At 49.5% G+C, this 24114-nt stretch overlaps 1 protein-coding gene across 1 annotated transcript in view; it reads left to right on the top strand.

Annotated features, from left to right (window-relative positions):
- The window catches only part of IQCH (IQ motif containing H), a 90954-nt gene extending 66966 nt beyond the window's left edge, over positions 1–23988 (top strand). Inside the window, exons 17-21 of the mRNA XM_044444798.1 lie at positions 12995–13162; positions 19558–19680; positions 20724–20785; positions 22090–22198; positions 23859–23988. Of these exons, the coding sequence (XP_044300733.1) occupies positions 12995–13162; positions 19558–19680; positions 20724–20785; positions 22090–22198; positions 23859–23954 (558 nt within the window). The 3' untranslated portion in view covers positions 23955–23988. The remainder of the gene's footprint in view (positions 1–12994; positions 13163–19557; positions 19681–20723; positions 20786–22089; positions 22199–23858) is intronic.
- The last annotated feature ends 126 nt before the right edge of the window (positions 23989–24114 follow it).

The raw sequence follows: 24114 nt of genomic DNA, 5'->3' as shown, positions 1-24114 counted from the left end.
TCAGCCCCTCCGGCCGGTGGCCCCGCCCCCTGCTCCCTCCTGGCCCCTCCGGCCTCTCTGGCCCCACCCCCTTCCCCTCTGCTGCTCCTGGCCCTGCTCCCTCCTGGCCCCTCTAGCCCCTCTGGCCCCGCCCCCTCCTCTCCGCTGCTCCTGGCCCTGCTCCCCCGCCAGCTCCTCCCTTGCCTTCGCCAGGCCCTGGCCACCCTCAGCATTTTCTTCCTTTGGCATGGCAAACTGTCCAACCTACTCTGTTCAGCCTTGTCTAAGTCCGTGTTTTCAAGGACACTGCTGCTGACAGGTGTCAAAAGCAAGTTTTGCACAAATGGGACATAATGCACACCTTCCTCAAGTATTTGGAATGGAAGGAACATCAAAACACTGAAAATTTGCTGGGGAATTTTTCCTGCCTCCTTTTGTGAGCAAGAGCACTTGTGGCATTGCCTTGATTTGACGGCTCGCCTTTAGACAGCTGTCAGGAGAGAGCACAGTGGGAAACAAGCCTGTGCATAGCTGCTTTCTGGGTCAGGTTGGTACTTGTTGCCCTTTGATAGAAGTTGCCACCCCCAGACTTCACCCAAAGAAAGTTTTCCCAGCTCTGGACCTTCCTTCCTCTGCAGTTACGAAAGTCTGAGTAAAAGAAAAAGGGGAGAGGTGAGCAGAATTGTGCACATTTGGGGTGCAATTAAAAACAAGAAAGTGAGCAGCCAGGACAACCCTTCCCGCACGCCGCTGGGACACTTTGGAGGGGCTGCCACTGGCGGTCACTTCGCAGATCGCTGTTCACAGTCTATGCAAATGGGCAAAGGGTGAAAACCGACAGTGAGTGAAAAGTGCGCATCGTCACAACAGGGAAGGGTGATGAAGGGGAGGAGGGCGAGAGCAACCCACAGTGAGCCCAGCGGTCTGTTGGGAACACCAGGAGTAGTTCGTGCAGTGGCCTGCCCCTTACTGTGACTTATTGCGGGATGGTGTAGCAAGTGGCCCACACAACACGCACATGCCGACCCTTCTTGTGGACTCTTGTTTGGCACTCTGTGCACGTGTGTGTGAATGGTTAATCCACCCTTCACCCGTGCCAGGCAGTGTACAAAGAGCATGGCTAAAACTAATACCGAGGAAGAAGAAAACGAAAGGATCAGCAACACAGACAAGGGACAGGTTTGGAGGCCGTTGTCGGAGCCGAGCAGAGCGATCCTGGAAGCTGCCTGAGGCTGCCTGGACAAGTGAGCAGCGAAGGCAGCTCTGCGGGCCCACGAGAAACACCCCAGAGCCCACGTTGGTGCACCGCCTGCGTCAAAGCTCCTTTGGAAGCCTCCAGACCTCACCCTCGGGGAAGGTGTTACCAAAGGGAGGTGTGGCGATGCTTTTTGTAACATTTTGCCTGAGGTCTGCGAACCCTGAAAGCTTGGACTTTTTTTAATGTTTGGCCTGTCCTAACAAGAAAGTAGGGAAAAGCACTAGGCCACTCAGGTACGACCTTAATCATATCCCTGATGAATATAGTAGAGGTGACGAATAGATTTAGGAATTAGATCTGATAGACAGAGTGCCTGAAGAACTATGGATGGAGGTTCGCAACATTGTACAAAAGGTAGCAACTAAAGCCATCCCAAAGAAAAAGAAATGCAAGAAAGCAAAATGGCTGTCTGAGGAAGTTTTACAAATAGCTGAGGAAAGAAGGGAAGTGAAAGGCAAGGGAGAAAGAGAAAGATACACCCAAGTGAATGCAGAATTCCAGAGAATGGCTAGAAGAGATAAGAAGGCCTTCTTCAATGAACAGTGCAAAGAAATAGAAGGAAACAATAGAATAGGGAGGACCAGAGATCTCTTCAAGAAAACTGGAGATATGAAGGGAACATTTCATGCAAAGATGGGCATGATAAAGGACCAAAATGGCAGGGACTTAACAGAGGCAGAATTGATTAAGAAGAGGTGGCAAGATTACACAGAGGAACTATACAAGAAAGAGCTAGCAAAGTTAGCAAAGCTACCAAATTATGCTCAAAATCCCACAAGCTAGGCTCCAGCAGTATGTGGACTGAGAACTACCAAAAGTACAGGCAGGATTTTGAAGAGGGAGAGGAACTAGAGATCAAATTGCCAACATACACTGGATCATGGAGAAAGCTAGCGAGTTCCAGAAAAACATCTACTTCTGCTTCATTGACTATGCGAAAGCCTTTGATCGTGTGGATCACAACAAATTGTGGCAAGTTCTTAAAGAGGTGGGAGTACCTGACCATCTTACTTGTCTCTTGAGAACCCTACACGCAGGTCAAGAAGCAACAGTGAGAACTGGGCATGGAACCACTGATTGGTTCAAAATTGAGAAAGGAGTTTGGCAAGGCTGTATACCGTTGCCCTGCCTATTTAACTTATATGCAGAGCACATCATGAGAAAGGTGGGGCTAGATGAATCACCAGTTGGAATTAAGACTGCTGGGAGAAATATCAACAACCTCAGATATGCAGATGATACCACTCTCATGGCAGAAAGTGAAGAGGAACTTGATGCGGGTGAAGGAGGAGGGTGCAAAAGTTGGCTTGAAACTCAACATTAAGAAAACTAAGATCATGGCATATGGTCCTCTCACTTCCTGGCAAATAGATGGGGAAGAAATGGAGGTAGTGACAGATTTTATTTTCCTGGGCTCCAAGTCACCACAGACAGGGACTGCAGACAAGAAATTAAAAGACACTTGATCCTTGGGAGGAAAGCTATGGCAAAACTAGACAGCATACTAAAAAGCAGAGACATCACCCTGCCAACAAAAGTGCGTATAGTCCAGGCTATGGTTTTCCCAGTTGCAATGTATGGCTGTGAAAGGTGGACCATAAGGAAGGCTGAGCGCCAGAGAATTGAGGCCTTCGAATTGTGGTGCTGGAGGAGACTCCTGCAAGTCCCTTGGACCACAAGGCGATCAAAGTGGTCAGTCCTGGAGGAGATCAACCCTGACTGCTCTTTAGAAGGCCAGACACTGAAGATGAAGCTCAAATACTTTGGCCACCTGATGAGAAGGAAGGACTCCCTGGAGAAGAGCCTGATGCTGGGAACAATAGATGGCAAGAGGAGAAGGGGACGGCAGAGGATGCGGTGGCTGGACGGAGTCGCCAAAGCAGTGGGCGTGAGCTTAAGTGGACTCCAGGGGATGGTGGAGGACAGGAAGGCCTGGAGGAGTGTTGTCCATGGGGTCGAGATGAGTCGGACACAACTTCACAACTAACAACAACAACAAAGCTCTAGCGTGGCGCCGAAATGACTGTCGCATCACTGCCAGCCATACTTCTGAGGGGAGGATAGCCTCATTCGGATGCTGGTCGAAGCTGCCTCGGCGACCCACGCGCCCCCACATGCAGTTTTTCAAGCTGATCCTGGCACTGCACGTGCCTTGTTTCAGCTGGAACATGCTTTGCAAATTGGAGAGTCGCCACTAGAGGGCAGCCAGATAAGAGAACTGCTTCCAATTCCATTAAAATATTCTGTCCCAATGTGAATTTTAACCATAATAAAGAGAGCTCTCTTCTGAGAACTGATGTGCATTAATATTTTACTAATTGGCATTTTTACAGTGTCATCCAACCTCTTCTTTTAAAAAAGCAGGTGCACTTCTTATAATAATGTAGAAGTCAATACTGGAAGCAGGGAGAAGCAATTAAACCGAAGGAAGAAAAGCCATAATTTAGTAACTGTTTAAGAATTTATGCCTCTCTGCCCTTCCCAAGTTTTAAAGCTGAAACATTTTTACGGCAGCTGTAAAGAACGGGAGCATAACTGTGACTTTATTCACTTGCAACATTTATATTTTGCAGGGCAGCCTCTGGGGCCATCAGCTTTAGGAGTTGAAAAAAAGAGGACTAGGTGCTTGTTGTTTTGCTGAGGCTCAGCCTGCTGTAGCGTCTTGTGCCCTTTGTGGGAGGCCGCATTGGCCTATCACACCCGCACTGCTCATGGGCAAAGCCGTGAGGAGTCAAGAGGGTGGAAGAACTAACTGGCTGCCGGGCCCTGGGCTGGCCAAGTGGTCCAGGAAGCTGCCTGTGGGGAGGAGGTGTGCCCCGGGATGTGGGTGCCTCGTAGTCCGCAGGTTGGCTCCCCACTGCTAGGAGAAAGCACACGGCAGAGCTCCCTGTCCGTTCTGCTCCACGGCGACGGCCCCTGCAGGTTCTTGACATCTCCCCGGCAACGCAGGGCCACAACCCACAGGCCCCCACCAGATCCAGCTAAATCAGAAGACAGTGGAGGTGATGCCAACTGTTGGCCTGGTTTTGCCACTGCTTCTTTAATTTGTTTGCTGTATAAGAGAAGAAATGCGGTTCCGTCCTTCCCAAACTTTGCAAAGATGCCGCCAGAGCAGGGCAGGCCACCAGGCAATGGAGAAGAGCTGAAGAGAGACGGTGGCCTTGGGAGGTCTTTGCAGGAGGGTCTTTTAGCGCAAACATGGGAGGCAGCCTGAGAATGGAAGGATGGAAGCAGGCCGCATCTGCGGATGGGTGGCGGGAGGGAGGAGGGGGGAGTATGATCGGAGCAGAGAATTTTGAACAGAGGGATTAGGAGCCTGAAGCTGATGCAGGCGATGATGGATTCCAGTGCAGAGACTTAAGAGACGAGTTATGGGACCATAGCAATGGGAGAGAAATATGATTTTAGGAGAAGCACACTGCTCAAGGCATTCTGTGTTCAATATCTGACTCCACTGGAGTCAAAAGCGAAACCCTGTGGTAGATTTTCTTCCCCGCCAGAAAAATAAAATGTCTCCATTAACTAACAGGCTAATAGGATTCCACGCACACCTGTTCTCGGCTCCCCCTTTGCCTCAAATGCCTGGCTTTCCTGAGGTCTCAGCATCCAGTCAAGAAAGCAAACCTAGTCAAATGTCAAACAACTGAACATAGGAAAACAAGAGCAGGCACAGAGGGTCAGGGCATCATGGTGCTGAGCGACTGAGCTTATTGCTCAAGGCTGCGGCTCAAAGATATGGGTCGGAGGGGAACGATTCTCCCCTTCCCCCAGCCAAGAAACTTGCCACCTCAAGGACTGGGCCCCTGCTGATATGCAGAACCTCTAGTACTACCAGTAGCTAAAGCTGGATTTCAGCTCAGCTGCTGTTGTGGCTTCTCATAATGGGCGGGGGGACAGTTCTGTTTTTACTGGTTTTCTCAGTCGGAGTTGCCACAGTAGAGCTGAGAAATACCTGCATGGACAGCTTGTGGACAGCACAGATTAGACTTCCTCTGTTTCTTGGCTCACATAGCCATCAATAAACCCGTAGCCAAATCAAGACATCAGTAGAACAAAATGAACCATCTAGACAATGCTATGTATTGAATAAAAAATTCCCCAAATTATAAATGAGCCAGGGAGGAATTATTGTTAATACAAGAAATACATGAAAACTACCCACCAAAAAAGAGGGTGTTAATTTTCTAATTCTAACTTGGGGTGTTAACTTTCCTAAAATGACAAGGTGCCAAACCCAGCAGGGTAGTTTTGTAGAATGTGGGATCTGGGGACTTCCAGTGTTGAGCAGCCAACGGCAATGAAACCTTTTGTGCAACTCCTTCATATTTTGCCCTGTCCTAATTAGGGGAATTAGATGGCTAGCTGGTGGCTGGAACTAGGTGGCTGGACGGAGTCACCGAAGCAGTCGGCGTGAGCTTAAGTGGACTCCAGGGGATGGTGGCGGACAGGAAGGCCGGAGGAATGTTGTCCATGGGGTCGTGATGGGTCGGACACAACTTCAGGACTCACAACAACAACAACAACAACAATTAGGGGAACAAATTTAGACTGTAGAGAAAATAGGCAGCTTTGCAAGTTTCTCCTAACACCTCGTTCCAGAAGGTGGGCACAGCTCATCAATGATGTGATAGTTTTTTAAAAGGCATCTAGGTTTAAGTGTGGCTACCACATCAAACAAGTTAGAATGGTCTATGCAGAAGAGCAAAGAGTGAGAAGCCCTGTTCTGGGATTGCCTGCAGACTTGGGCAAACTGAAAGCTGGGAGGTGGCTAGGCTTAGCTTTATAGACTCATGTCTGCATTTTTTAAGTGACAAGCTATGTACGTGGACCTGAAATGAGAGCTCCCCGGGGAGCGAAGATGCTCCCGGTGCATCGTTCTCTGCCAGTTTCAGGGAACGGTTCGATGCTTCTGCATCCTAAGAGTGAAAAAGGAGCAAACTTGCCTTGCTGAGCTTGGGGCAACTCCCCCGTGTCCACTCGGACATGCTGGCTCCCCACCAGGTGCACAAGAAGCTGCAGGGAGCTGAAGCTCTTGGGCTCTCTTCATTAACCAGACTCGATAATGGAAGGACTTGAAGGAGGTTGGGGCTGTTGAGGAAACGGGGACAATCATGTATGTAACACAGCAAAGAGGAACTGATGTCCGTACCTGTGTCCTGGACGTGTTTACAAGATCCACTGAGTCACCCTGCAAATCCGGCATGTTCTCTGGGCAGCTTGTAGACAGACAGCCCGGCTCACTGCCACTTGGTCTCCTCCTCTGTCCTGCTCAGTCACCTGGTGATAGACAAGGACGTTCCTGGCAGAACCTGTCTTGCCTTTCCTCCCTGCTGTAGTTGCTAACCCTTCATGTTTGCCACCATGTCCCCACCCCTGCCTCCAAGCCTAATTGGGGTTTGCGGGGAGATCAGCCCCAAAACCCCCGCAGGTGTGTACATAATTTTGTTTTTGCCTGTCTTTTGCAAGCGTACATGTTTCCGGCTATCCAATAGGCGTGGCCTTGCCTTGTCATTGCCCTCGTAACTTCCCACTGTCGAGCGGGGAAAAGGGCACGAGAACTCACACTGGCTAATTTGCACATCGTTTCCAGGATCCAGTGGCCTCACTGTCGGTTGGTAAAGGGGGGAAAGCTGTGAATGAAAGTAGGTGCCCCAGAAATAACACTTTCGATGTTCAGTGTCCTGCTGACAGATATCTGTCTTCCACCATTTCAGCATTTCCCCAGGTCTCCAGCTACTCCAGAAAGGGGAAATACTAGTTCCCCACCTTTTCTTGGAGCATGTGTTAGGCTATTGGATTTATACTTTTCAATTTGTTTATTTTGGTTCTACTTAACTTTGATAGCTTATTTATGGATTTTATTGCTATTAGTCTTTGTAATTGTGGGTTGTTATATTCTGTACTGTGTTCATGCTGTTCCTGGATTTTGATATGCTGTAAGAGCCTATGGCTAGTGGGGTGGCATATAAATTGCATGGTGCAAATTGGTGTCCTGCAACAGCAGGGGGTTGGAGCCAGTGGTCTTTCTGGCCCCTTCCAGCCCTACTGTTCTATGATTCTGTGCCATCTTTTCCAGCAAGGAACCAAAGACATCTTCCATCCTCTTTCTCTCCTTCCCACATTATCCTTACAACAGTCCCATGAAGTATGTTAGACTGAGAGCGAGTGCCCAAAACCGGGCAGCGAGTTTCATGGCTAAGTGCAGACTCGAACTGGGATGCCTGGAGTCCCCGACCCACATTCTTAACCATTCTGCCCCACTAGCCGCCATAGCTCCAAAAACATTCCTGTGGAGGCAGCTGAACGGGGCCAAGTGAATGACGCCTCCTCGCGAGGGCAAGATAATGACTGTGGGTGCTCAGGTCATGCCGGTTTCCTCCTGGTTTGCTGCTTCTGTGAGGTGTGTGAGTGTGTGAACTGGTGGGAATATTTGCACACTTATTTTGGATTAGTAAATACAGTGGTGCCTTGGTTCACACACTTAATCCGTTCCAGGACTCTGGTCGTGAGCCAAGTCAAATTCCCCATAAGGTTCAGTGTAAATAAGGTTCATCCATTCTGCAACTATTTTTTTCTAGTCACAAAAATGTGAAGCAAAGTGACAAAGAGCAACAAAGATCGTGGCCATCTCCCCCCCCCCGCCCCCCCCGAGCATGAGCTCAGCCATCTCCCCACCCACCCCAGCATGGCTGCAATCGTCCCTGTCATCCCTGCACAAGTGTGACTGTGATCTCGCCCATCTATGGCCACAATTGTGCCCCCCCCCCCCGAGCATGATCGCAGTCGCGCTCATGCAGGGAAGACGGGGCGATCATCACCCGATGCGGCGTTTGCAACCTGAGGCAATTTTTTTCCGAAATTTGGTCGTGACCCAACTTGGTCGTGAACTGAGGCGTTCGTGAGCTGAGGTACCACTGTAGATATACACTTAATAGCTGGGAAGTAAACAGAGAGGGGAATTTGCACAAATTAAAGGACTGGAAAGTAAACAGAAGAGAAATTTCCTCACCTGCATTAACTGCTCCATTACGGCATGCATGTAAATTTCCCCTCCGTTTACTTCTCAGCCATTAAATTTACATACAGGTTTTTCGAACTGTCAAGGACTGCAGCAGTCAGTGCTCTGAGAAGGAACGGTAAAAAGCAGAGGGCACAATCTCTCTCCTCGAGTAACTGGAGAGTCCTCAAATGCTGGCAGACTGAGAACTGTCCATTCAACACTGAAAACTGAGCGAGTTGCATTGCTAAGTGAGTTACACTGACCCTACCCCTGTGGCGCACCTGCTTTCGCTGCTTTCCCCGCTTTACTGGTGTGTTTTGTTTGTCAGCTACGCAGTTAGTTGCTGCTAGCTGTGTGCCAATTATTGCATGTGCAATCTTGCCTTCCCAGTTTGTTGCCCCCCGTGCAGTGCCACTCCCTTTGACAGCTGAAACGTAAAAGAACAGCAGCAAAAAAGCAAGGCTACACATATCTGCTATCTGTAAAATGATTGTTTTAAAAACCCGCAGTTTTGTGGTACCAAAAACAATGAAAAGGGGGTGCCAAAGCTGTAACAGTCGCTCTCTCCAAAGCAAGTGCCACTTGGCCTTCAGGTGTGGGGCTGCCACTGGCCGTGGCCCAGGCAGACTCCTGCAGAGCACGGAATGGCTTGTCAGCCAGTCTCCACAGCCCTCAGAGAAATTCCTCTCCTGGTCTGGGGCAGCACGACCACCTATCATGGCTCAAGCAGCTCCTAGAACAAGTCAGGGGTTGCCAGATGGCCTGTTACCGAAAAAGAAGCCACCCTGCAAGAAGCTGGCTGGATTCGGACAACATGGCAGCACACCCTGACAAATTAACCATGACGTGGAGCCCACCTGGGTCTGCCGCTGGTGTGCTCACATCCTCCCTGTGGGTTTGCCACCAGCGGCTGGTTGGCTGCTGCATGGACAGAATGCTGGACTAGGCAAGCCTTTGGCCTGAACAAGCATAGCCCTTCCTATATTCTTACAGTTCTGGGCACCATAATCTGGGTTTGCAGACAAGCCCAGGAAGCTCATCTAAGCTTCTGCACCACACTACACATGGGCCCTGGGAGGGCTTCTGCCTCTTCACAGAGCAAGTTCGGGAGTGGGTGAGGAAGGAAGGAAGGAAGGAAGGAAGGAAAAAAGAACAAGTTGTAATTGGCAAATCTTCCCCAGAATTGTACCAAAGGAAACTGGCAATCAACATCCAATTTACATTTTCCTCCATGCAGTGGGAAATATTTAAGTTGACAAATAGGATATTTAACTGCGCAACAGATACTTGGCAGTTCGTTATTAACAACTGTTACTGGTGTGATTTATTTGCTGTTATAAAAAGGGCATTATTTTGTGAATATGATTCAGAAATTAGCTCCAGTTTAGCAAGAGGCCTTGGACTGCCTGACCTCTTAATAGCCTTATAATGACGCCATTTACCATTCAGTGGCTTATTCAAGTCACTCTGTGCACGATTTGTTTTAAAGGACTGATGTGCACAGATCAGGCGTGGGGGTGTGGATGGCTTGCTGGGGGTAGATACATTCCCAGGGTTGCCATGATCTCGGAGTTCAGGAAGGCAGATGCATGCGGCTGCCTCTTTTCTTTACAGACCTTCCCTTGTATTCCCCTTCCACCATTGGCCTGTGAGACCCACATTTTGCCCATGGAAGCCTAGCAGGAAAACGATGAGTTGATGAAGTCATGATGAAGATGCCTTCTGGAAAGTATGCTTTGTGATCCTTAGTCTCGTGGCATATGAAGCATTGGAGGCAGAGGAGGGTTACGGGTCTTGCAGATTCTCCGCCACCTGGCTTGGAGAACGGCCCCCAGCTTCCTTGCCTGACATTCCTGTTTTGCCAAGCACGTGACGCTCCACTTGGCTGTGGGCCCAAGTGAGGCTTCTTCCCCTGCCACACTGACCTTTCCCTTTCCTTTCCCTTTGACGGAGCTAGGCTGTTTATTAGCATTCTGTCGCTGGCAGCTTTAGTCTAGTTAGGCAGAGTATTTATCAGCGTTCTGTTACGTCGTGGCAGAGGGTCCATGCTCCACTGGCGCTTAGCCTGCTTGAGAGCCTGCACATTGCCAGGCTGGCCCCACCGTTGGGACCAGGTTCAGTGGAAGTTGCTGCAGTATATGCCACACCTTGGCTTCCTCCGCTGCTGTTGCTAGTCGCGAAGTCGTGTCCGCCCCATTGCGGCCCCACGGGCAACACTCCTCCAGGCCTTCCTGTCCTCCATCATCCGCTGGAGTCCACTGAAGCTCACGCCGACTGCTTCAGTTTCAGCGTTTGGCTTCCTCAGCTAAACTCCAGCAGCTGCTAGAGGCCCTCCACAAACGCATAGCCACCCAGGTGGAAGAGGACTGCTGGAACCCAGGCAGCGGCTGTGGGCATCCACCTGCCCTCTCGCATGTCTCCTGGTCCCTTTCCCTTGCATTGCCACTTCCTCATGCAGAAAGAAGTCACTGTTCACTATGTTCTTATTCCTTGGCCCATCTAACCACTTGCCCGCGTGCAAACCTGACTTTGCCCCTCTGAGAGGGCTCCAGTCGGTCTCCGACTGAAGGTTGAAGTGAGGCTGGCCTTTCTTCTCTGCTGCTTCTTGGAGCAGCTCCCTGCATCTCATCCTGTTCCCCTTTGCATCTCTGTGCAGCTGTCCTGAGTGAGCCACCAGCTCCTCTCCTGACCTGTGTTTCAGGGCTCGATGCTCAGAACACCTGCTTCCTCTCTGCTGCTTGGTCATGGCCACCTTCACGCTGACGCTCGAGCCCTCTGATTTTCCTCACCCAGTCTTCCTCCTTCCAGCTGCAGGTTTTGAGGGCGCCCATCATGTTGTGTCTTGGGCACACGTGTAATCTTGTTTCCCCAAGAATTGCTATGTCCCCCAGGTCCTGCTGTGGAATTCCTTCTCTCTGATCACCTCCTTGCTGTCTTCAGCACTTCTTAGTCTGTTCCTTTTCCTTCCCTGATTTCCTGCCACCTTGGCTTATTTTTATCTTCATTCATGTTTTGCAGAGCCAAATGCCTTTGAAGGAAACCAAAGGCTGATCGGCTTTGTTAACGCGACTTGATGTTCTCTTTCTTCTGTTCTGCAGTCAGTCTGGCTTAAGAAAATGATTCCACCTTTCTTTGCCAGGTTCCCTCTCAGCACCCTTCCTCAAGTGCCGCAGCTGACATTATCATTCATTATCGTTCAAACATGCTACCATTTTCCTTATTCTCAAGGAAGCAAAACAGAAAACAGTCCTTGAGAGGCCTTCCCCCTCTCCCTGGTGCACGAGTCCCTCTTCCCTCAGAACTGCTGGAGTGCATGCCTCGCCTTTGTGTGGCCTCCTCTGCTTCAAATTCCCCTCCAGTCTGGCCTGGCCTCCACTGAAACTGCCTTCGCAAAGGACACGCTTGACCTTTCTGGGAGTGTTCTTGGGAAACAGCATCCCTGGCACAACCGTTCTCACTTGCCTGATTTCCTTCAAGCTCCAAGCCTCTGCTGGTTCACTTCCGGCCCATCTTACCTTCTTTTGGTGTCTCCAAAGGGGAACCACTTCCTCGCTTTCCCTTTTCACTGGAATCCCTGATGCTGCTGCTCTTGATCTCTCGCCTCCTTATCCTTTGGCAGCTTCATCACAACCTTTGACTTACAGGATATATTCCTTCATCTTCCAGCTCCTTTCTGGTATTTCTGCTGGGACACTCAGTTGTCCCTCAAGTTCAATTGAGGTTAGAATTCTTAGCTTACCTCTTTCCTCCTGCCTATCCACTCTCCTTTTTCACTGATGTCACCATGCCTATTGTTGATCAGGTACTGGGGACTGAGATTCCTCCTTCATGCCTTCAAAGCCACAGACCTTTTCCTAAGAGCCTAGAAGACCCAGAATGACTCCCTGAGCATGAACAGAGTGGTCTGTTGAGCCCAATCTAGTGTTCACCTCCAGAATCCCTCCTTCCGAGCATGCCTGGACACCATCTCTTTGGGAGGGGCCTTCTGAACATGAGCATACCTCCTGGCTGCATACCTGTCCTCTCACTGGGCTGCCCTCCTCTGCTGACAGCACCTCATGGGCGCAAGAGCCAGGCCCACCTCATCCGTGTCTGAGAAACTCCCCTCCTGCCCACTGGACACCTTGGTTATTCTGTCCACCCTGGGGGGCATGGCCTTGGGGGGCATGGCCTGGGGATAAGCGCCTCTGCTTCTCTCATCTCAGCATTCCGGGATGCCCATGCTCTCAGGCCCCCTCCAGCTCCTGTCGACTTTCTCCTTCTGGTCCTGGCTCTTCGGGAGCGCAGCCGGCAGCCCTGGAGAAAGTGTGCCCAAAGCAGCCCTCTTTCCCCCTCCCAGCAAAGGCACACATTGCGGTTGCGCATGCGCATGAATTGCGCCGAGGCCTGAATTCCTGTAGCTTATTTTCAAAGTCTGATGGCCATCACAGTTTATTTCTTGTTTGCAGAAGGCTTTTGAGTGATTAAAAATATGGTTATGTTCTTAAGAAATGTATCAAAGGAGAAGCAAGTTACATAGGAAATTTTGTGCCAGTTCTAAAAATGCTGTAATGATAGATGTTGAGAAACAGTTGTGCAGTTTCAGAGCAATTGGGTCATGATTAGTGACTTCCCTGCAGTTGTTATTCCATGTAAATGTGACCATTTAAAGTTCAAAACAGCGAGATAACTGTTTCTCAGCTTAGAAGAGGGGAACTTCGTATTTCTTTACCCAAGGACTGCTCTGAAAACTGTTTACGTTTCTTTCTTTCCATCAGGTGTGGGCAATAGACCTGGATCTGCACTATAGTGATCATCTGGCGTTGACACAGGTCTTGCTTTACGTAACTAACGGGGTGCTGGATTGCAGGTTAAGCCGCTTTGAAGTGCAGCTCACTCCAAAGAAACCCAAAGGTCGCCATCCCCAGAAAGAAGAGCCCCAAGCTGTAAGTGATACCCTCTCGCTACCACTAAATGAATCGGCCTTTCCTGCAGCCCAGGGCATTGGCAAGAAGGGGTCCAGCTGCCCTGTTCTTTGTTGCGTCCGTGTGCTGAGCCACCTTGGGGCCCTCTGCGCATGCTCTCCCCTGCTGTGGCGATGGACTGTGATGCCAGCAGGCTGGTACAGGCAGGGCAAAATAGGAAAGAGTCACCTGGGCAGCATCCCAAAGGGACCGAATTTTTACTGAACCAGTGCATGCCAGTTTGTCCAGCAGTTTGGATTCTGATGTAGATTGTCTTCTACTTTAACTTATCAATCCAGTTCATTTAAATGTGTGTGGGTATTAGTAGCACCTTGTTCATTGTAGACATTTATAAATGTGCCTCCTGCACTTTTCTGTTTGTTTCCATGAGGCCTGTACAAGAGAACAGCTCTGGTGTGATGCTCTGTGCGTATTAGTAGAAGCCAGGGGCCTTGGGATATTTTTCTTCAGGCACCAAAACATCTTGAGCTGGCCCTGTGGATTTCACACTAGGGGTGGGCATTTGAAGCCTGATTAATTTCGAAGTCACCTTCAGTATTCTATTTTTAGAATACCTGTTTGTCCCAAGCCTGGAACGGCACCCTCCCACCTTTGCAAAAAAGCAGAGGCTGGAAATACCTGCAGTGAAGATTCCTGGTTTAGGAATTCCTAGCCTGGTTTAGTCCCCATCACTGTGCATCCTCTGGCGCTTTAGTCGAACATGTGGTTCACTGATCTCCAAAGCCAGGGCCTTCTCAGCTCGTCCTTGATTTCCAAATAGTCAACCAGTTCTCTGATCTCTGATGAGAGAGTAGCATAAAGTTCAGGAGGGACCACTTTGAATGCCTCCTTAAATTTCAGCATACTCCAGGAACAGTTTTGCTGTTGCCAGCATTTCAGCCCAAAACTAGATGCAGGAAGTTGGTAGCCCTGGAAAAATTAATGTAGAGATCTCTTTAAAACACTGGCTATTGCCTGTTGAACAGCTTCCATTTTAAGGCATGGTCAGAATGGTCCAGAAACCTCTCCGTGTCCATCTGCACATAGAGATGTTGAGCCATTCGAAAAAGTGCCAGAGCTTTGTAGTCTAGAGGTTAATGAGCTTCTGAGCTATTGTTCTTGTCAGACAACGAGAGGAGTAAATTGGATATGATTAGTCCCAGTAGTACGTGTTTTAGAAAGGAAAAGTAATCATGTAGCAACTTTTTAATTAAAATTCTGTCAGGATTAACGTAGATTTGTCATGTCCAGCCTGGAACCTGCCCCACCTCACCCCACCTCACCCCACGCTCCACAGTCTCTCCTGCCTGGCTTCTTGGCAGCCAGCAGTGACAGAAAGAGTGCCCGCACGTCAGAATCGTCTTTTAAAGAATCCAAAGAAATAAACGGGAGACAAATCTTTTTACAGCGCATGATCTGTAATGAATGATTAAGTAAAAACACTTTATGTGAAATTATGATGTTAATAATGCTTCTGTCTCTGCAAATTTATTACACATTCACCAGGCTGCTCGCTTTGATTTTGATAAAATGGAGCAGTGACCGAGCGCAAGCGATGATTTTTATTTTTAGCAAACTCCTTTGCAAGAGCAAATTTCCTAGATACTGCTGCTACTGTAATTATGTACAAAACCAATCACTCATTATACTTAGGATACATTATCTTCGAGACAGATGAGGCTAAATAAGCAAGACATTAATAATTCATCCGGCAGTTCATTATGCATGTGTTTGCCTGCTTTGTAGCTGAAATAAGCACCTCATCAAACTGATGCTTGCGCTTAAACAATAGTTCTGTGTTATTGCTGCTACATTCAAGTTTACGCTTGTTAAACTGCTACTTGGATTATTTTATCAAGCATTCATTTATTTTATTCGTGGCCCTCTGTTGCCAAAAAGAAATTGCCGAGAGCTTTGGATACCTGATTTCATGGTGCCTGTTCTCTGTCCTCTGACTCGCCATCCCCAACCAAGGTGGGAGACCCTTTCTGCTAACGAAGCCTCAGGGCAGGGCCACAGCCGAACGGGGGTCCGGTGTCCACGCCAGGCTCCTGTGTGCATCATTTCCCTGCCCTGTTGCACATGAGAGCGAAATGTGCATGCCGAGCAACATAGTCGGGGTGCTGAGGGATGCATGGATAGCATATGCACCCTGCAGGCCTGCAGACTGGCAGATTCGGGGGACTGGAGGTAGCTGGCCTGTCCTCACACTTCTCTTGACTTGGGTCTGAGGGTAAGACTAAAAACCTTCTGGGCTCTCTCTGCACTCTTAAAAATGATCATTTTAATTTAACAACACTTGGTTTGTACAGGAAGAAGAAGAATGCAGGCAGGTAGCACAGGATTGTAGGGAAGGCATCGGGAAGCGGAAGCTAGGAACGAACCGAGGCTAGCAAGGGATGCCAAAAGCAACAAAAAGGCGTTCTTCAGATAGGTGCCTAGTGGAAGACTGAAGAAAGACAGTGGGGTTCAGCTGCTGAACGCGAGTGGCAGAATGGTAAATGATGACAAGGAAAAGGTGGACGTGCACAATTCCTGCTTTGGCTCATTCTTCTCCCAGAAGAAGACCTTCCTGAAGGGAGGTACAAGCTGATGGAGCAGGATAGCAGCTCAAGATGGATGGGGAAATGGCCAAGGATCTGCTGATTGGGTTGGATGAGTTCAAATCTCCCGGGCTCAATGAAGTCCACCCTAGAGTCATAAAGGAGTTATCAGAAGACCTTACTTGAAGCACCACTGTCTATTTCTTTGAGAAATCTGGGGAAGTGCCGGATGAGTGGGGAAGGGGAATAGGGATGTTGTCCCCATCTTCAAGAAAGGGGAAAAAGAAGCACCTGGGAACTACAGACTAGTCAGTCTGGCATTAATCCCTGTGAAAATTCTGGAGCAGTTTATAAGGCAGTCAGTCTGCAAAAACCTTGAAAACAATGCAGTGATGGCTAGAAGCCAGCATGGATTCCTCAAGAACAAATCCTGCTAAACTACTCTGATTTCATTCTTTGATTGGGTGACCTCCCTGATGGACTGTGGGAATGTTGTGGGCATCACCTGTCTTCGCTTTAGCAAAGATTTTCACAAAGTGCCCCATGATATCCTGATTAGCAAACTAGCTAAAAGTGAGCTAGCTGGAACAATGATCAGGTGGATTCACAGCTGGCTGCAGAAATGGACTCAAAAATTGTTCATCAATGCCATCTTCTTAAACTGAGGAGAGGTAGCGAGAGAGCTAGTGCATGGTTGAGTCCTGAGCCCAGAGCTCTCCAAAATTTTCATTAATGACTTGGATGTGGAAGTGCAGGAAACAATTCTCAGATGACCCAAAGCTTGGTGGGAGAGCTAATATCCTGGAAGACAGAAATAAGATTCAAGCTTGTCTTGATAGGTTGGTGCACCAGAGTTGAAGAAAGATGCAGACAAGCTGGAAGAGATTCAGAGCAGGGCAGCAAGGGTGATCCGGTGATCAGAAACAAAGCTGTATGAGGAGAGATGGAAAGAACGGGACATGTAATAACAGGTCCTGCCAGACAAACCCTGTGGAAGTCGACGACACGGTTCCGAGGTGGCTGGACGGAGGGCATGCGGTGGGTGTGGTTACCCTGGATCTCAGCAGGGCCTTTGGCAAAGTGCCCCATGATATCCTGGTGGAGAAACTGAGGAGTTTTGGGATAGACCAAAGCACTGTCCAGTGGATTAGGGCACGGCTGACTGACCGAAAGCAGAGGGTAACCATTAGTGGGGAATCATCGGGATGGCGGCCAGTGACAAGCGGGGTCCCCCAGGGCTCTGTCCTGGGGCCGATCCTGTTTAATCTCTTCATCAATGACATGGAAGAAGGGGTGAACCGTCTGCTGATCAAATTCACAGACAATACTAAAACTGGAGCAGTGGCCACAACTGAGGAGCAGGTACTCCAGATCCAAAAGGATCTGGACAGACTATGGAAGTGGGCAGGAGACAACAGGATGGCGTTCAATGTGGATAAATGCAAGGTCTTGCACTTGGGGCATAGGAATGGGTGTCATAAGTACAGGTTAGGGGACAAGTGGCTGGAGAGCAGCACTTGTGAAAGGGACCTCGGGGTGCAGGTTGACTGCAGGCTGAACATGAGTCAGCCGTGTGATGCGGTGGCCAAGAGGGCAAACACCACCCTTGGTTGCATAGCCAGAAGTGTGGCTTCTAGATCAAGAGAGGTATTACTACCACTCTACACGATTCTGGTGCGCCCGCAACTGGAGTATTGTGTTCAGTTTTGGGCCCCTCATTACAGAAAGGATATAGCCAGGTTGGAGTCAGTGCAGTGAAGGGCCACTAGGATGGTGGCCGGTTTGCAGGGGATGCCGTATGAGGTGAGGCTGAGGGAACTGGGTCTCTTCAGCCTGGAGAAGAGGAGACTCAGAGGGGATCTGTTGGCGACATACAGGCATGTGAGGGGGTGTCACGCGGAGGTGGATAGAGACCTGTTCTCCCCTGCAGAGGAGGGCAGGATGCGCTCCAGAGGAGCCAAGCTCAGGGAGCCAAGGCTCCATTTAGATGCCAGGAAGCACTTCCTGACAGTCAGGACCCCGAGGGTGTGGAATGGGCTTCCACGGGAGGCGGTGGAGGCCCCATCAGGGCGGGTGTTCAAGGATAGGCTGGACATGCACATGGTGGGCTTGTTGTGAGCAGAGCCGGCTGGAGCCAGGGGTCAGACTAGATGGCCCGGGAGGCCCCTTCTGGCTCCCTCCCTGTTTCTATGTTTAGCCTCAAAAAGAGAAGACGGAGGGAAGATGTGGTAGCACTCTACAAGTACCTGAAAGGCTGTCACAAAGAGGAAGGACAGGGTTTCTTCTTGATCATCCCGGAGTGCAGGACATGGACTCGAATTATAGGAAGCCATCTAGATTCCAGCTATATATCAGGAACATTTTCCTGAGTGTTAGAGCAGGACAACAATGGAAACAGCTGCCTAGGGAGGTTGTGGGCTCTCCCACACTGGAGGCGTTCAGGATGCAACTACGACAGATGGTTTAACACAGTGTCCTGCACTGAGCAGGGATGGCCTTCTGGCTCCTTCCAACTCTGCTATTCCATGATTCAAACTGCTCTTATGTGCACTAGCATTTAGAATCTGGGTAAACTCCACTGAAATTAAACAGTTTGCCTATTGTCTCTGAAATGACTTGACAAATATCAAACACATCTGTTGAGACATCTCAGCTCCTCTGCCAGAAACAGAACACAGTTTTGCTTACCTATTATTATTTACGTCATCAATAGCACTTTGCTAAGAAATAAAACAAAGTGAGAAAACAAATCTTTGCCTAAAATTCTTGCTTGCAGTACACTGCTAAGGAACCTAATGTTGAACAGGGTCCTACAATTCTATAAGGTGTCTCTTATTCCTTATACAATTTAAAAATTAAAAGAAAATTTAAATGAGCAAGCATTTCTGTAATGCCTGGCTCAATTATTTTCAGGTACCAGTTTAAGAACTTAAAGAGAGCTTCAGCTAAGAGGCGGTATGGAAACAAAATAATAAATAGGTAACTGTCAATTGTTGCATCAGAAAACACTCATCAAAAGCAAGATCATGTCCATATTTTATTATAGTATTCAGGTGAGAACCAAAATGGTATTGAACCTGGACAATGGGAGAGTTGGAATGATGCCTCTGTGTGAAGCCCACCAGGCGGGTCTTGGACCAGTCACCGCTACCCTAAGCCACTCTTACGGGGTGGCTGTGAGGGGAAGACCAGGAGGGGAAACACATGCCTGCTGCCCGGGCCTCTCTGGGGATGTGATATCATAACAAGTCCACCCTCAACGCAACACAAGAAATACGGAATTTTTCAGATAAAATGTGTCTTGCTTTAGAACTATAGAAATTAAGATGGATGGATGGATGGATGGAGGGGTAGATGGGGTTATATTTGCCTGGTGTGTTCAGAGCTCTGGGGCCGTGTGTGGCTTGTTTTCACATTTCTCCTTGCCACCCCACAGTTCTGCTCCAGGCCCGGCATACGGTCAGCCATTGCAGTTTAACAATGATTTAATGCACTCGGATGGCTCGCCTGACCTCAGTGAGGGCCAGATCACGTGACGGCAGCGTGTCTTGTGCTAGGGGCACGTAATATTTAGTGTAGCTTGCAAACGGTATTTAGGGAGGGCAGTGCCCCCTGGATCACTGCGTTCTCTGACACCACTTACCTGTCTTCATGTGACTCTGCAGTCGATAGTTGCCAGGGCTGAAATGCGTTTCTTTGAGGAACATGAGGAGAAACACAGCAGGGAGAGGGGGCTTCGCCCCCTGTGCGCACATTTGCGGTGCGCTGGGCAGGGATCTGTGAGCACCTCGTGACGTTTGTTCGCTCGTTTCTACCCTTTCCCTTTTCTGCCAGGATCCCATGGTCAGGCGTTCCGTCGTCATGAGCAGCTCGGTTATGCATGGCAACCTTTCCCTCATCTGCTATAACGTCTTCCTTCGGATGTGCAAGGCCCATGGGATCGGATATGACGTCCAGGTGGGAAGGCTGTGTGTCTTACACCAAAATGACCCCGAGAAAGGAAATCGGCAGCGATGCGAAGAGTTCCCTTTCTTTGATTCACATGTCTGTGCTGCCTGGCGCTGGCGCTCACAAAACAGAATGCCGAGCGCATCCAGCCAGGTGCTTCTCACTGTCTTGGGACCTAACGAAGCATCGTGCCTGCGCTGCAGAAGCGGGCCTGCTGCAGAAGAGCACTGCAAGCCCCACTGAATGGAGCCGCTTGGGAAGAGGACTAGCGCGCCAATATTTTCTTGACTGGCCAAGGGAGTGTTTGTCGCGCCACATTTTGGGCCCCCGATTCATGTGAATGTGCCTGTGACTTCTGTGATTGTCACGTAAGGATGCAGGTCTGTGATCAGAAAGCCGGCTGTGGAGGAGGAGAGTGGGGCCTTGGCTGCACGGACACCTTCCACAGCTCCTGCACACTCTTTTTAGGTCGCCGACTACCCACTTTTGATACTAGACTAGCGGCATTGGCCTTCTCAGCCCTGATCTTACATGAAATGGCCTTCTCCTTCTCCTTTTTCCTTTAAATTACTTCTCTTTGATTTCCACAATCCCCCAACAAAACCAAAGGTCAGCAAAAAAACCACAGAATACGAAGCAAGAGTAGAATCATAAACACACACAGAACAAAGGGGGAAGACAAAAACACAAAACAGCAACAACAACCATACCATACAGCCACACAGTAACGATCAGCAATACATTGAACTCGTCTGGAAAGTTTTCCTAATAATATATTTGCCTTTGTATACATGCCATGTGCACACAAATATTAAGAGTTCGGTTTCCACTTCACCGATACAGGTTGAGGTGGGCTGACCAGATACCAGAATGAGTGTTGGGACAAAGTGGCCTCCTTTAATGCTGCTTATCTCCCCCATGCTAAATGGTCTAACATCTTATTTCATTAAAGTTATTTTTAAAACAACTAGGCAGTTATATGTAAGCCTGATTTTTTATAATTATCAGGTAGTTAGCATGCAAATTCTAACATCTTTTTTCTCTCTCAACAGCAGAAAGAAGGCACCGTTTTTCTAATGCTTGAAGATCAGAAGAGACACACATTTGGAATGTTGTAAGTATGCAAAAGACACGTTAAACGGCCCGTCCCTTGAAGCCACTCTCGCGTCACACGCTGCCTCGCTGCTGAGGTTCTGCTTTCCGTGCCCAAGTGCTTCTGAGAAGGGGGGGGCGTTGAAGTGAGCTGCAGGCGGGACCCTGTGGCAGAAACAGCGGCAGGGTTGCACTGGCTCGCAGTGAAGGGGCTGCTGCCGTCGCTGTTCGTGAGAGCGCAGCTCGGCACGGGCACGGGGGCCTTCGTGCAAAGGCGCCCAGGAGGGAACCCCCCCTGGGCACGCTTCCCCCGCAGTGATGCCCAGCTCACTGGCATGCCGCCCTCTGCACAGGTCACCGCCATTCTGTCCCGGACTTCTTCAGGCCTCTTAGCCGTGTCGTGCGCTCCTGGCAGGAGACGTTTGTGCATGCTAAACTTGTGAGACCGCCCTGCGGCGCATGGGGGGGGCGGGGAGTGGCACCAGTGTGCTGAGGGCGAGGGGTGGAGCTGCCGGAGGAGGGCTCCCCCCACAAGCCGATCGACTTGCTTGCCCCCCTCAACCCTCCTCCCGACCTGTCTGGTGAGCTGGAGAGCAGGCGCTTCTTCAGCCCTCCCCTCCCCTCCCCTCCCTGACAGAGCTCTCTCTGCCCTTGTCTCCTGCCTCCTCTTGCCACCAGGAACAAATTGCCACACTGCTTGTCTGCTCAGAAATAAATCACATCCTTTCCGAGGGCCTTCTCAGAAGTAATCACACTGGTTCTGACAGTGCTTGCTTGTGGGGATGCCAGCGCTGAAGAGGGGCTCGCTTGCTTTGGGCTGGGGAGGAAAGGGGCATCGGTCCTGCTGACTTCGCCCCGTCAGAGGGCAGGGAGCAGCCCCACCACCTCCCCATGCTTCTCTTTTTTAAGCTCATTGAATTAGCTCAGTCCCCACTGGCTGCAGTGGGACTGGGAAAGGGCAAATTCCCAGTTGGAAGCTGTGGGGTCATCAGAGCCTCAGGGGTCTCCCCTACCACTGATCGAATCTGGTCACATCTTCGAAGCCCAACCTGGTTTTAAAAAGGCAGCGGTCTTTTGCTCAGAATGGCTAAACCCCATACTTTCCTCAGCTACTTGATTAATAAAAATTATTTATTACACAAATCCTTTTTACTGACAAGTTAAAATGGAGCCCCATCTTTCATATCTCCCTGAAGATTGCCACCTTACGAGATTGAAAATACTCATTAAATTCTACTGTCTGACAAGCCCAAATGAGAGGGCGATTGTTTCTAAGCATGCGAATGGAATCATTGGCAAAGTCATTTGTTTGGATATCATTAACAGAACAATTGGAGAACATCTCCAGGGGGTCCTCATGACCTTTGCTCAGCATCTCTTCATCATCTATCAAGAATTATCAGCACCTAATATGCATGCCGAGACCAATTTTAAGGTGAGGTGTTAATTAACTAACGATTCCAGTTAAATTTCTGTTGGAGGACAGAAAACACCTCATGCTGTATTATAAACGAGTGCTAAACCATCCCAGGTTCTGTCCTTAGCGGTACATATTTTATAGCGTGCAGGTCAATATTGTGAGATTCCCAGAGAATCTGTTAGTTAAATTTAAGAGTTTTAGATGTGGCAACATAGATTTGCTTCAGCTGGAAAGCCGCAGACTCGTTTGAAGGGAAGTCCTCGCTGGAATGGGATGGTGAACTTCAATGGGGATTTGGTTTTCATCTCAGATTCATCCCTTCGTGGAGCTGCTAATTGGAGAGGCAGGACACTCTTCGTGCTCTCCTCCCTAAAGCCTGCTCATTGATTTATTAAAGGAAACTGTTGAGAGATTAAAACGTGCACAATAAGAGCGGACAAATAAACAAGTGTGATTATTTTCCAAGATCTAGTTACAGGCCACAGCTTGTGAACTCCGGGGGCCATACTGGCATCCTCCCTGTGGCGTAAGGCAAGGATCAACCCATGGCCTGTGAAGGCAGTTCAGAGATGACCAGGTTCCAAGCCGTCCTCGGCCAGGAAAGGGCTGTGATGTGGCCCTAGGGGTGGATGTGGCTCCCCCCACGGCCCACCCGGCATCGCTGCTCACTGAGGAGCCCTGGCATTAGGAGTGGGAACAAAGCAGCTGCCTCACCTCGTCAGCGCTGGAAGCTGCTGCCTCGCATTTCCCCGGAGACGCCCGGGCCACATCACAGCCCTTTCCTGCCCTTTCTTGGAGCCGCTTCTAGGAGCTGGTGGCCCACAGTTGTGCTTGTCCCCAAAGTGCTGCTGCTGACGGGGGAAATGGGGAAGCACCGGTAGCCACAGTGCTTCCTTGGGTCAAAGGGCCCTGAAGCGGGTTAGGCAGAGGCCCTGGGTCAGCGTGATGGGGCACCCCAAGCTTGGTGCTGGGCCTGGCGCCCGCCCTGAGGAACATCCTGCAAGGATTCCATCATAAAAACGGTCACATAGTTGGTATCTGGTGCCAAAAGCATCTGCGGAGGAAGAAGCCTGGCCATAAGCTAAATCTTAGGGGTAGAGTCTCATGGGATGTTGCACCCATAGGCGTCTAGAGGTGAAGCTCCCAGCCATGCTGAGATGCTAAGCAATGAGCTATTTGAGCCATGCACCTTTCCAAAATCACATTGCTTTGGAGGAGCCAAGGAAGCGTGTCCGTATTTGAAGCAGTTGCAATTAAATAATTCTGATGGGAATGTAATTTTGGCCGTAATCCCAGGTGAGGATGGTGACTGAATCCGGCGTGGCCTCTTAAGCACTGGAGCTTTATAGGAAACCCCCGTTCTAGTGAAGCTACTTTGGGGCTGGAGGTCAGCACCACAGATGGCTTCTATACTGCTCTGCAGTATAGAAGCCATGGATGAAGAGTCCAGACTTACCCTGCTAACACCTCCCTGCAGACGCTGTTTCCTTCAGCCCTTGGCTGAGAATGTTTGGTTCTGCTCCATTACCTGTGTGGTGACATGGACCATCTGCCACACTAAGTTGGCCTCTCCTAGAAAGGTTCCGGGAATTACAGGTGGAACAGTGCAAATGGGAGGGACACCTTGCAGCACAAACAACTGTTCTACCACTTACCTTTGTGGCTTTTGCTGCAGGGAGCAGTCCAAGATATTGAAAGAATTTTGGGAGTTACGGAACAAAACAAGTTGAAGTTTGAAGAGGATAAGCAGGCACAAGCTTCCGCACAATAGTTTGTATGCTCTGCCTCCCGGCCTGTGCTCCCAAGTAACTGTAAGTAGCCTTGGAGTCTTACTCTTTAGTAAATGATCTCGCAGCAGTGGCTTGCCTTATCTACCCAAAAGAGCAGTTCCAAAATCTGGATCTGAAAGAAACCTGCCAACCAAAAGGAAA

The sequence above is a fragment of the Varanus komodoensis genome, unplaced genomic scaffold, assembly GCF_004798865.1.
Source record: "Varanus komodoensis strain SLA01 unplaced genomic scaffold, ASM479886v1 scaffold46_1, whole genome shotgun sequence".
NCBI classification, from domain to species: Eukaryota; Metazoa; Chordata; class Lepidosauria; order Squamata; family Varanidae; genus Varanus; species Varanus komodoensis.
This window is presented reverse-complemented; position numbering and strand designations above follow the sequence as displayed.